The sequence below is a fragment of the Clarias gariepinus genome, chromosome 7, assembly GCF_024256425.1.
Source record: "Clarias gariepinus isolate MV-2021 ecotype Netherlands chromosome 7, CGAR_prim_01v2, whole genome shotgun sequence".
Lineage (NCBI taxonomy): Eukaryota > Metazoa > Chordata > Actinopteri > Siluriformes > Clariidae > Clarias > Clarias gariepinus.
Window position 1 is genome coordinate 30052854 of NC_071106.1, and position 13190 is coordinate 30066043.

A 13190-nucleotide genomic window follows, 5' to 3' on the forward strand; every position below is an offset into this window, starting at 1 on the left:
TACTGAAATAAATCAACTTTTCAGTAATATTCCTATTTTTCAGTAATTTATTGAGATAGACACAAAATGTTGCTGTCTGGTGAATGCTGTGCACAGAATGTAAACAATTTTGATTTGTATAGTATTTACATTATAATGATGAAATATAATATCAATAAGAGAGAATCTTGATGAATTCTTTTAAAACTCTTGGCTTTCTGAGAGCACTGTGGCTCTGTAATCTGAATATTCACTGATTAAGACATTTATTTCTTCATGTCCTCCATAGAGGGAAGAAACATGCAAGCTCCACTTCTTTTTTTAAGTTTTTTTTTTTTTTTGGCGGCTGGCATCCAGCATATAGGTGCTTATTATTATTACCGCCATCTGCTGGACTGGAGTGTGGAGCGTCAAACTGGCAGGAACTCGATAACTAACTAACTAAGTAAATAAATAAATAAATAAATAAAACTAGTTAATCAGGCTACTATATATATATATATATATATATATATTTCCAGGTCGTTTCCCCTATAATATGTTTTGTGCCATTTCTAGACCAGCTTCTTGCGTGGTTTCCTCGAGAGCCTGTGTTTTTTATTTTTGTGTGGGTGTTTTTTTTTTTTTTTTAAACTTCTGTTCTACTTACGTTATTTAACTTTGTCCGTTAAAAGTGAAAATTGAGCAGAAGACTACAACTCCCATCCGCTCGAGGAGGTCAAACGGAAGTGAAATGTCATTATAAATTGATTTCCGCTTTGGTCAACATTCCTTTCCTGTCTGCGGCCTTCGGCAAGATGGCGGTGCAAATTTCTAAGAAGAGAAAGGTTAGCGTGATTTTTATCCGATTTCGAGTCTAAGTTAGGGTTTATAAGTGGTAATAATGGATTTATACGAGAGACATGATGGTTAACAATACATATTTGCGGCAAGATCTTTATTTTAGTCAGGTTTTATAACTGGATTGGCTTGGATGCGACTCACTGCGGCTCTGATGCGAAACATGGCAGGAGCTAATGTCTATAACCGGTCTCTGAAATCAGTCAAAAAAAACTGGTGCATTGTTATTCTTGTTTTATTTTTCACCATTTACAACTTTAATGTAAAGAATGTGGTTTGGCTCTTCATTTTCCTCAGTTTTTGTTTTTTTAGCCATCTAGCAAATGAGCTACTTTAGGTTAGCTAATAGTAATTAAATAAACCCTTAACGTACTGACACTAGCCGTCATATTTATTTCCCTTTCTGTTGTAGCAGTAGTTTTACTTTTTACCAAAGGTTGTCCATATAAATTTATATTTAAATTTAGTCAACCAGGTCTAATGCATATTTCCCACCCATGATTTCATATTACTACAGTACATGACACATTTAATGACTGTTATTCTGTCTCTTTAATGCACTTTTGCAGGAAGGGGTTTAAGTTTAAGCCGAGAATAATCTCCATTTAAAGGCATAAATAGTTAGTACAGTGAATGTGACTACTCCTAGCCTGCGGTGTTCTTAGAAACTAGTTTAAAAATGAAAAATAATATTTTTTAATAAAATCTCACTTCCCTCTTTGCTTATATTTGCTGATATGAGAAAATAAAAGCTGTTTTTTTTTTTTTATGAAACATTCATGTTTAAAATGTCTGATCTTATGATCTCTGTAGACATCAGACCTGTCCATGTGCTAATTTCACATGTAGGTAGCTTGTAGTTGCGTTAGGCGATCATTCTTTTCATTTGAATCGTTGTGGTTTTTAAAGTTTGTGATTTTGTCCTTAGTTTGTCTCAGATGGCATCTTCAAAGCCGAGCTGAACGAGTTCCTTACCCGAGAGCTTGCTGAGGATGGGTACTCCGGGGTGGAGGTCCGCGTCACTCCAACAAGGACAGAGATCATTATTCTTGCCACCAGGTAAAGTGTCGCTCATTGTGTTATACACTGGATTGTTCTGTATATTTAAGCAGCAGAAACATTTGTAATCCATACTGGAAAATGCACATTGTTTTTAAAAAAAAAAATTTACCTGTTTGTGCAGGACCCAGAACGTCCTGGGAGAGAAAGGCCGTCGCATTAGGGAGCTGACTGCTGTCGTTCAGAAGAGGTTTGGGTTCCCAGAGGGCAGCGTGGAGGTAAAAACGGTTTAGACTGGTTGCAGTATAAGGCTGTTATCATTTTATGGAAGTCCAGTGTTCTTCAGGTTTATGTATTGAACTACTCCTTTTTGTTTGTTTTTCTTTAGCTCTATGCTGAGAAGGTTGCTACCAGGGGTTTGTGTGCCATTGCTCAGGCTGAGTCTCTGCGCTACAAGCTGCTCGGAGGTCTGGCTGTCCGCAGGCAAGTCATTATAAATATGCTAGTATTCATACACGCTTTAGTGTGGAAGCCATGGTTTTGCTTTATACTTTTGGCATGCGAGTCAAACTGGGACTTTTGGAATGCGTTGTATAGAAAAAAAACAAATTTTTCTCTCAAAGTATCCTGCTACAGTAATTCACTCATGAAAATTTTATACCTTGTTGGCATCCAAGCACTAGTGAAGCACTAGTTAGTGTGGCTATGAGTCCATCACTGTACTGTTAGAGAAGACTTTTGTAAATGTAAAATTGCTTTACTCCTCATTGAAGTGATATTTTAAGTGTTCTGTTCATCAGAAACTTTATCTGTAGAGCATAAAGTGAGGTTTACTCATTTGTACTGTCTGAGAATAAAAGTTCAGTTGTGTTGTATATCCACATTGCGTTCTATGAAATAACACTATGTGAACACTTGGATTTTTAGCAAACTTGTCAATTGCTACAGTGTAAACTTGGTGAACGTTCCAAATAAGTGGTTCTCCTTAAAAGACTTCAATAGTCTTTGGGCATGATGCACTTCCTGCATGTTTCATTTTAGTCTAAATCAGCATACAGTGCAACTTTACTCACGAAATTCACTCCCTCAAAATCAGCTATTTTTAATGCTTTTAGCCACAGGGCGCTACATTCAGCCCCTCATGCTCCTTTTAGTATGTTACAATAACATGTGAATACTTATAGAAATATCATCCAGCTGCTTATTCTTCAGTGATGATACGATGACGAGTCGGAACGGGACTTTGGCCGTCTCTCAGGGTTCTGGGTTAGTGGGCACGTTCTGTGCTCCTGACTTTAGGTCCTCAGAGCGCTGTGTCCTTTTCGGTTGAAGACATCGAGGCATTTGTCTGAGAAGAAATATCAGCATTGTTGTGATTAAATGGTTTGAATCACTTTATATGGAGCAGCATGACTGACCGATTTGTCTTTGTTCTTCCTTAGGGCCTGCTATGGTGTGCTCCGCTTCATCATGGAGAGCGGCGCCAAGGGTTGCGAGGTGGTTGTGTCCGGCAAGCTCAGGGGTCAGAGGGCCAAGTCCATGAAGTTCGTGGATGGTCTGATGATCCACAGTGGAGATCCCGTCAACTATTATGTTGACACCGCTGTCCGTCATGTCTTGCTCCGCCAGGGTGAGTGAGAGATGAGGAGAAATAAAGTGGGTGTCAATTCCCATTGTGGGAGTCTGCTTTAGATTTGTACTGGCGCTTCTAGTCTGGTGTGTACTCTTCTAACCAACAGTGTAGCATTGTGCAGTCTGCACATACATGATGAATTAAGCAACAGGAAATAGACTTCAAACATCAATCTTTTTTTTCTATTATTCCAAATCTTTAATTTGCAGCATGTGCAATCGTATCGTATATTCATGTTTGTTTGAAATGTCAGCATGTTTATCTACTCAGTTAGATTTTAGGAGGTATCGGTTAGTTATCCAAACCAATGGGGGTCAGGGGAGGAACTAATTATAGTTTGCTTTTATACTAGTCAAGTGAGGGTATTTTTTTAAAGGTGCCCCTTCAGTGATGATACGATGACGAGTCGGAACGGGACTCTGGTTGTCTTTCTGGATTCTGGGTTAGTGGCCACGTTCTGTGATCCTGACTTCAGTTCCTCAGAGCGCTGTGTTCCTTTCGGTTGAAGACATCGAGGCATTTGTCTGAGAAGGGCATTTAACGAGTATTAATACTGGTGTTAATTTGGAACGCTGGTTTCATCTCCCTGCCTGGTTTTGCTTTTGCTGAAGACATGTCGGTTTATGATTTGCCCTTGCTTAAGATGCTTGTGTCCCTGTCTCCAGGTGTGCTGGGTATCAAGGTTAAGATCATGCTTCCCTGGGACCCCAGCGGTAAGATTGGCCCCAAGAAGCCTCTGCCTGACCACGTCAGCATCGTGGAGCCCAAAGAGGAGATTCTCCCCACCACCCCTGTGTCTGAACAGAAGGGAGCCAAGCCTGAAGTCCCAGTCATGCCACAGGGCGCTCCTGTACCCACAGCATAAAGGGTAAGGGGACATTGGGTCTGAAATTTAGTCATGAGCATCAATGACCTAAAGAAGCACTTGGTTTGCAAAGGTGAGCTTTAATTGTGGGGTGAAATAGCAGAAAACAATCCAGATTGGTTTATTTTAGGTTAAGTGCCTAACCTAGTTACTAATCACTTGTTGGCAGTTTATGTAAACTTTGCAAAGTTAAATAATTTTGTACTTTTCATTTCATGATTTCATTAGTCAGTGTTAAAACTGACATTTTGTGGAAATATAAAGTACATTGAGAATATCAATGTGTTTCTGCATTTAGTAGTATGCAAGATTTTTAGTAATGTTTTTAGACTGATCCTATCTAGTTAAAAGCCAGGGCATTTGGAGTGGAGCTGTATTCATGGTGTATGCTGCATGTGAATGGATTGCATGCAGCTAATTAACAGAGCTCATGTGGCGTTGCGTTAGCTCATACCCCCTTCAGTGATGATACGATGACGAGTCAGAATGGGTGCTCAGCTTGAAGGAGTTCGTGTCCAGAGTCACGTTCTGTGCTTCTGAGCATAGACCCTTTGAGCAGAGTGTCCCTTTCACTTGAAGACATTGAGGCATTTGTCTGAGAAGGGCTGTTCAATGAAATGTCTAATACTGGTAAAACAGCAAAGTTGACTTAAAACCTGTTAATTCTTCTTTTCTTTTCTCTCTTCTAGATGTTCACCATTGGAGGATGAGATTTTCTGTACAAAAATAAACTGATAAATACATTTATGGCCTTTGTCTCATTTATTTACTCATTTTCATGCGGTTCTATTGCTGAACCTCTTTTTAGCCAAGTCATTTTAGGTGTGACTGAGTGGATTGTGGAAAATGTGTAATGGTTATTTTGAATCCTATTTCTTGTGTAAAATCACCTGATCTCTAATATGCTCTCTGCGGTCATGCTAGTTTGGTGTATTTAAGCATGAGTAGGTTTCCCCCTTTAAATCCCTTACTCAATCTACTATTCTATTTGATCAGTCTGGTATTTTCGCCCCTTTGCTCCTTATTGAGATTTTACTTATTTTACAAATTAAAATTAAACCTTTGACAGGTCAATTGAGTAAAATTGCCTCTTGTTACAGTGGCACTTTTGAAGGAGACAAATCCAGCTGACGCTCACCTGCACACTGGGAAATTTTTGCAAAGCCAGTCAACCTATTCTCTGTTTCGAATGTGGGAGGGGAAAACTGACATTTGGAGGAAACCCACAAAGCATGGGGAGAACATGCAAACTCCACGCACAGTCTGTGCAGGATAAGTGTATAAAAGATGCAGTTTATTATATAAAGATCTATAATAAGATGCTTTATTCAATATCATCTGCCAGTCTGGCGGCTGCACACAAGGAACACACTGCACAGGGTGCCAATCTATTGCAGAACACACACTGATGTGTTACCAAGTTGCATGTCTGAACTGTGGCAGGAAGCCCACCAAGCATGTGCGAGTCCTACTGTATATGTGCAGTGCCACCCTTGGGCAATGTTCTGCTGGGAATCCTTGACTTCTGGCTTTCGTGTGGATATTTAAACATAACTGGGGACAGTTTTCTTTAAAGGCAGTGACCTCATTCAGCAGCTTCCCAGATCTTAATTTGATGGGGCATCTGTTCGATATCCTGGAGAAACAATTCTGCTACATGAAGGCCCCACCTGGAAGCCTCCAGAATTTGGTGCTGAATAGCAGCTTCAAATGTTTAAACAGCGCAAGGGAATCCTTTAAATAACTTATTTAATTTACATAAAAGCATTTAAAGCCTCTGAAAGGTTGCGTTTAAAGAGTAGTCTTAAAGTTGATAGACACGCCCAGTTTTCCTGTCGCACACAAAAGCCACGCCCACCTTCTCATGCGCGTCTCCTGCACTCAACCCACGCCCACTTTCTTGCGTCTCGCGCTCGAGCCACGCCCACTCCGGACACCGACTGCTGCTGGAATCCCGCAGGTGAAGCAGAGCGGCAGTTCGGATCTGACAATCATGAGCCTTCCTGACATCAAATCATCACGGAAACTGGCAGTCGAGTCTTTACAGCAGGTAACCAGACTTGAAACAGCTTTATCGAGGAAAATCATTAATGAAATACGTGCTTAATGGTTAAATATAAACTCTTTAAGTTAGAAAGTTTGTGTTCGCTCGAGATCTGACTGAGAGTCGCATTTGACTTGGCGGGTTGATGCACTGAAAGTGTTTAAAAAGTGTTGTGTACCGTGTTTACACTCGATCACGAGTGATGAGAGGAGTGTATTTACAGTACAGGTGTAAAGCTGCGGTTCAGTGCGTCTCTGGAAGTTTATCCTAGTGGAAATAATCGTAGTCCAAAAAGTGCAATAATAAAGTGTCATGCTTGTTTAGGGTTAAATAAATATTTTTGTATATTGTTTAAGTGCTAATAAACAAAAAATTGCAAGCCAAATGAAACCTACTGTGGTGTTGTGATTAGCACTGCCGCCTCGCACCCTCAGGGTTAAGGGTTCGATTCCTGTGGTGGGTTTCCTCTGGGTACTCCGGTTTCCTCCCACAGTCCAAATACATGCAGATTAGGTTAATTGGTGTTCCTAAATTGCCAGTTGAGTTTGCGATGGAATGGCACTCTGTCCACAATAAACCAGGATAAACGGTATAGAAGACGAATGAATGAATGAATGAATGTAACACCTAGAATCACAGCAGCAGCAGTAATAATGTTAATAAGAATAATAATAATAATAATAAAAGCAACCAAAAACATGTAGGCATATAAGTAGCACCAGCTTGAATAAAATGACAGTTTAATAATAAATTTGAAAATGTAAAGTCCAGAAATTAGAATGTCTAAATAAAGTGGTGCATTATTTGCTGTGCACTGTGACCTCGCATCTCCAGGGCCGACGGTTCGATTCCCAATTCAGGTCTGTGTGCGTGGAGTTTGAATTTTCCAGATTGCCTGTAGTGTGTGTGCTTGTGTGTCCTGCAATGGGTTGGCACCCCTCCAGGGTGTACCTTACCTTGTGCCTCGAGTCCACTGGGATAGACTCCAGGTGTCCTGTGACCCTGTCCAGAATAAACGGTATAGAGGATATAGAGGATGAGTGAGTAAGTTTCTTAATACTTGAAAGATTTATACACCAAAATCTGTTAGTAAGTAGAAGTTTAGAGATTACCATGTCATTATTGTCTTTCCTTTAGCAGTTTTAAGAGCAACAACTCGTAGAATAGGCATAGAATGAAAGAGTTGAACGTCGACATGCCATGCCTCCATTAATATTTTACCCTCTTCATTAAATTAGACTATAATTCAGTTAAAGGTATAAAAGAGCTTGTAAGGATGCCCTCCACTTAGTGGCTAGGTTTCGGAAAATGTCCGTGGTCGACAGTGTGCCTACGATTGTATTAACATAAGCAGCAATCAAATCATTACATGTACATCATATGCAGGTCATTCATGAGTACCATTTACACACACACACCATAAATTGAAGCCACTCTGATTTACTTTTTTTAATTTTTATTTAACAGTCATTTTTGTAATTATTGATAGTTACTGAATATAATTCATACTATACTCACGCACAAAAATTGAGAATGTAATTGGCCAAAACACAGTATTGGTGCTGATTAATTTTTTTTTGTTATACTTATAATACATTAAAACATGTGTGCCAAAGAAGCTTCTGAAGTTTTTGCAACATGGAAGTGACCAATCTTGCTTCTCTAAAAATTTCAAGTTGATAACTTTGGGTTGGGAAAGATGATTTTATATGTGCACCAAAAATGCCCATTTTTTAGCGTTATACTGTCTCCTTCAAACAATAAGAATAGAATATGCAAATTATTCATATTTTAAGAGTATTAAGACGTAAATGTGGTGTAAGCTTTTAGAAGCATGTGACCTGTAAAAATTGTTGTTAAATTGGCTTTTGGTGAAAAAAAAAACTGTAGTGTCTGTAACCATGTCAATTCATGTTGCAATATTTTAACAAATTGGCATTATAGAATAATACACTTATTTTTTTTTCTTTCTATGTAAAATATAACTGGCCAAGTTTCACCTGAATGACATTTAAGATCATTGAAAGATTTGAATTCCAAAAAGTTACGGACACTACATGAAATTATATTTAGCAAGTGTGTTACTTTTAATCTGATAAAAATATAAATGTGTTTCCATATTAACAAAAAGAAACATGAATGGGGAGATAAGATGCATTAAGTCATATGAAAAATTGTGTCATATGATACTGTCTGAAAATGCACTTTTTTTTACCTAGGTGAGACACTTTTTTTACCACCAATAAACCAATAAAAAAAATTCGCCAAATCAATATTTATTAAATACACATGCGTAATATTATTTCGACCTCAGTATTTGTACTCACAGTATCTTATTTGTCACAGCGTCATCCATGCTTTTATTTTGGCAGAAGCTTGTATCCAAGGTGACTTAAAATGAAATCTCCAGTCCAAGAGCAGAGCTTAAAGAATGAGTGCATTTACATTTACAGCATTTGACAGATGCCTGAGCGACCTACAATTCTCTCATTACACACATGAGCATGAGGGTTAAGGGCTTTCTAAAAAAGCACCCCACAGTGACTGTGCTTGGTGTTGCTTTGGTTTGATCCCAGGACCTTCCTATCACTAGTCCACCATCTAAAGCACTGAGCTACCCTTAAGTGATGACCTTTAGCAATGGTTGTGGGTGTTTTGAAAGGATCCAACCATGTATTTTAGGCTTTCCTGGGATTTAATTGTATGGTCACTAAAACAGAACTTTAAACGCTGAAGTGTCTCTTACCTCAGCTGTCATTTGACAAGACTAAGCGCTCTAGGCAACCCTTTAAATCCATGTCTTTTCTGTCTTCCGCAGTGCCCCGTCGTGCAGCTGAATGTCGGCGGTCAGGTATACACCACCGCCCTAGCGACGCTGCGCAAATTCCCCAACTCGAAGCTGGCTGAGATGTTCAGTGCGAATTCCAAACTTGTAAAGGATGCACAGGGTCGCTGTTTTATTGACCGCAACGGGACGCACTTCAGTGCCATTCTTGAGTACCTCCGCTCAGAGGAGGTTCCTACTAAGAATATCCTGGAGGTTCACAAGGAGGCCGTGTATTACGGTATAAAACCACTGGTAAAACGCCTGGAGGACTCGCCACAGTTTTTCGGCGAGAAGGTAGGAAGGCAGCAGTTTTTGTCTCGTGTGCCCAATTATCAAGAGAATCTGGAAGTCCTCATCAAGGTGGGTAGAGCAGAGGCCATGGCCTCACGATACTCCGCAATACTCATATGTGTCCTAAAGACAGAGGATGATCTGATGAGGTACAATGACGCCATGGGCAGTCTGGATACAAGAAAGGAATCTATTGTGAGTTTTGGCCCCTGGAACGCTCAGGCAAGCGTGGAAGATCTTCTTGATTGCATAAAAATGGACATAGAGGCAAAAGGATATAATGTGAGCATTAAACCACACAGCACAGACAAAGGCTTTTTGTTTCGGAGCCATGATTTCTTCTATAAGCTGACGTTTACTTGGTGGTGACTACTAAAGTTGTGATTGGGAGTGGAATGTATTTAAATGTTAGTACACAGAGGGCATGTATCTTCATAAAATCAATTTTAGATAAGAGCTGTGTGTTATCTATCTATCTACAGGACCCACCTATATTGTAGACATGTGTCATATAGGACTCATTCAGGATCTTTGTTGGCAGCTGTAACCACCCTTGATTAATATTTACTCTAGTTTGTATTGGCACATTATAACACCATGTGACCTTAATGTGCTCACAAAAATGTTCTTTTACAGACATTATTATTTTTTTTTTAAGAATCCGATATAGCACGGGATAGAATATTTCTCTCACGGCAGTGTGAAATTGAGGAAAGTAATTAATGTTGGGGTGAGCTGATGTAGTCTAATATGTTTAGGAAGTATATTATTTTTATTTTAAAAAATCTGTTGCGAATTGTTTTATCCTAGTAATACCACAGTGATTTGGCAAAGATTTAAATTTTCATTTCTAAATTAAGAGATAGATATACTGTATTGCCACAGTACAAGTTCAATAAAATGCAGTTTAGCATCTACCAGTAGTCCAAAATATGCTGTGTTTACATCAGTGCAAATATTGGCACTGTGCAACTTATAAGGTGCAGGTTAAATAAGTAGATTTACAATGCCGTGAAAAAGTATTTCCTGAATATTTTTTTGGTGCACACTTAAATTATTCAGATCATCAAACAAATTTTTATATTCCACAAACATAGCCCACATGCATTTCTCACATAGGGCCAGGCATGTTTGGAAATTTTTTCCATTAATAAAAGTCAACGTAATTTTAAAAAATTAATTTTGTATTTTCATTTTGATAATCTCAATCATTTAAGTATGACAAATCTGAAGAAAAAAAAATCAGGAAGGGACAAAAAGAGAACGTACAATGAATATGTGCAGTAGCTATAGCTTAGAATTGCTTATTTTTGCTGAATTACACTGTTATAAGTAAAGCTAATTTTATAGTATACGAACATTAATTATACAAAAAAGTACCGGATTATCTGCACAATGAATATAGAGATAATGTGTACATGTAGACAAATGTACAGTACCAGTCAACAGTTTGGACACATCTTCTGATTCAGTGTTTTTGTCTTGTGATTTATTTTCCACATTCTAAACCACAATACTGGAGATTGCAAAACTATGAATAACACACATTGTTTTAGGTAATTAACAACTACAACAATAGTCATACGTTATTTTAAGATATGCTCAGGTCAGCTGTTCTGGAACTTGTAAAGGATGCACAAGGTTGCTGTTTTTACAGACCGCAACGGGATGCATTGCAGTGCGATTCTTGAGTACCTTCGCTCAGAGGAGGTTCCTATCAAGTGATTTATTGCATATTTGCAAGAACAGTATTCTCAAGTACATGTGCAAAATCAATCAAGCACCATGATGAAACTGACTCTCAAGAAGACCATCCCAGGAAAGCAAGACCGAATCTAACCTCTGCTGCAGTTCATTTAGACTTAAGAGCCTCAAAATTCACCAATCAACAGCGGACATATCTCGATATCAACTGTTCAAAGGGGATAATTGCATATTTTGGATGCCTTCAGCATTGTTTTACAAAATAGAAAGAAATTAAAATGACCAGGACTGATCATGGAATACACACACACATTTATGTATATTAAAAGAAAATGTATAAAGATAGTCTATCTATATAAATGTATAAAGACATATTTTTTTAACCATATTTACAATTAATTTCATTAATAAACAAGTTAGTTCTTGCTGTCACTTTGTCCTACTAAAAATTTTTAATAAATTTCTTCTCAATGAAAACTTCACCATATGTTTATGTTCATTGTTTGATATTAGGCCTTGATTATGTGATGTGTCTGCCATAGAAGTGCCCACAACTGTGTCGTTAGAAAATTGATAATTTATCAGAATTTGTAATACATAGAACTTATAGAGAATTCATCAGCACAGCGGTGTGAGGTGTAAGATTCGCAGTTGAAGTGAATGTGTGTGTATGATAATTTACTGTTCTTATGTATTATTAATAACTAGGTTGGTTAATGGGTTTAAACAGTAAAGCCAAATGTACAGTGCTTTTTTGTTGCATATTTGTCACACTTAAATGAGATCATCAAACAAATTTACATTTTGCCTACCAAAATTACTCCAATAGCACAACGATGACTCGTCCAGTGCTTTGCAGCTTTAGGACCTGGACAACTTGCCATAATTGATGCAACCATGAATTCTACCAAAAACTCTTGAAGCAGAATGTCTGGCCATCAGTTCCTGGCTTCAAGGTCAAGTGCAATTGTGTTATGCAGCAGGACAATAATCTGTAACACACCAGCCTGGTCCTGGAATGGCCTTGTTAAAGTCTGGACTTAAATCTGACTGAGATGACCATAGTTAAACAGGAATTTAATGGCTGAATGAAAACAATTCTGCAAAGTTTCTCCACAGTGATGTGAAAGACTCATTGCCAGTTGGTTTATACTGTATTGTTTTTGGTTACAATAATTTATGTAACAGCTCACATAAACTGGATTAAATGTGTGTTTATGATAATTTACTGTTCTTATGGATTATTAATATCCAGGTTGGCTAATGGGTCTCTGTTTATACATACAAGTGCTCTTTTTTGTCACACTTAAACTGAATGCCTTAGCTATTTTTTTTTCCTTCACAGTATCTAAGTAAGTATACAATAATGGGATTTATTAACAAGAGCCTCTTATATGATTGCCATGAAACTCACTCACTCATCGTGTATACCACTTTATCCTGTTTACTAAATCACATGGGCGTGGAGCCTATTTCAGACTTGGCACTGCAGGGGTACACATCCATCAGAGAGCACACACACATTACAGGCAATTTGAGAATGCCAGATAGCCTAACCTGCATATCTTTGGACTGTGGGAGGAAACCAGAGTACCCAGAGGAATCCCACCAAGCACTGGGCAAACATGCTAACTTCATGCACACAGACCCGGAGGCGGGAATCAAACCCTTGACCCTGGAGGTGCAAGGCGACAGTGCTAACCACATCCTCATGAAACATTTTTATTATCATTATAATTTGCAATACACCACAAAGTCAAAGATATTTTACATACACATGTACAAAGAATAACAAGAAGAGAGTCATATAAAGACATGTTATACTGTTTAACTACGAGTCGACTCTAAAAAGAGCCGAATGAAAGAGTCGACTCCTTGGTCCATGACACATCACTATATCAGTATGACCTGACATTTAAACTGCATTTAACTTCGTCTATTTTTGTACATACAATATTTCTAGGAGAACTTGAATTTTTTTGTGCCATTATGTAAATACGGCCACTTT

General features: G+C 38.3%; 2 protein-coding genes and 3 non-coding genes across 5 annotated transcripts; all 5 read left to right on the top strand.

Moving 5' to 3' along the window:
• The first annotated feature begins 734 nt into the window (after positions 1 to 734).
• Positions 735 to 5059, top strand: rps3 (ribosomal protein S3). The gene is made up of 7 exons (XM_053501018.1): positions 735 to 806; positions 1748 to 1878; positions 2003 to 2096; positions 2207 to 2301; positions 3261 to 3448; positions 4117 to 4319; positions 5006 to 5059. The coding sequence occupies exons 1-6, from the start codon at positions 777 to 779 to the stop codon at positions 4314 to 4316; spliced, it is 738 nt and encodes a 245-aa protein (XP_053356993.1). The 5' UTR covers positions 735 to 776; the 3' UTR covers positions 4317 to 4319; positions 5006 to 5059.
• On the top strand, positions 3025 to 3175 carry LOC128528388 (small nucleolar RNA SNORD15). The gene has a single exon (XR_008360938.1). It is a non-coding gene; the product is annotated as a small nucleolar RNA SNORD15 (small nucleolar RNA).
• LOC128528386 (small nucleolar RNA SNORD15) lies at positions 3834 to 3984 on the top strand. Its single transcript, XR_008360937.1, has one exon. It is a non-coding gene; the product is annotated as a small nucleolar RNA SNORD15 (small nucleolar RNA).
• On the top strand, positions 4774 to 4920 carry LOC128528385 (small nucleolar RNA SNORD15). The gene has a single exon (XR_008360936.1). It is a non-coding gene; the product is annotated as a small nucleolar RNA SNORD15 (small nucleolar RNA).
• Positions 5060 to 6258: 1199 nt separating the features above from the next.
• Positions 6259 to 11615, top strand: kctd14 (potassium channel tetramerization domain containing 14). Its single transcript, XM_053500722.1, has 2 exons — positions 6259 to 6366; positions 9179 to 11615. The coding sequence occupies exons 1-2, from the start codon at positions 6310 to 6312 to the stop codon at positions 9845 to 9847; spliced, it is 726 nt and encodes a 241-aa protein (XP_053356697.1). The 5' UTR covers positions 6259 to 6309; the 3' UTR covers positions 9848 to 11615.
• Positions 11616 to 13190: the final 1575 nt, after the last annotated feature.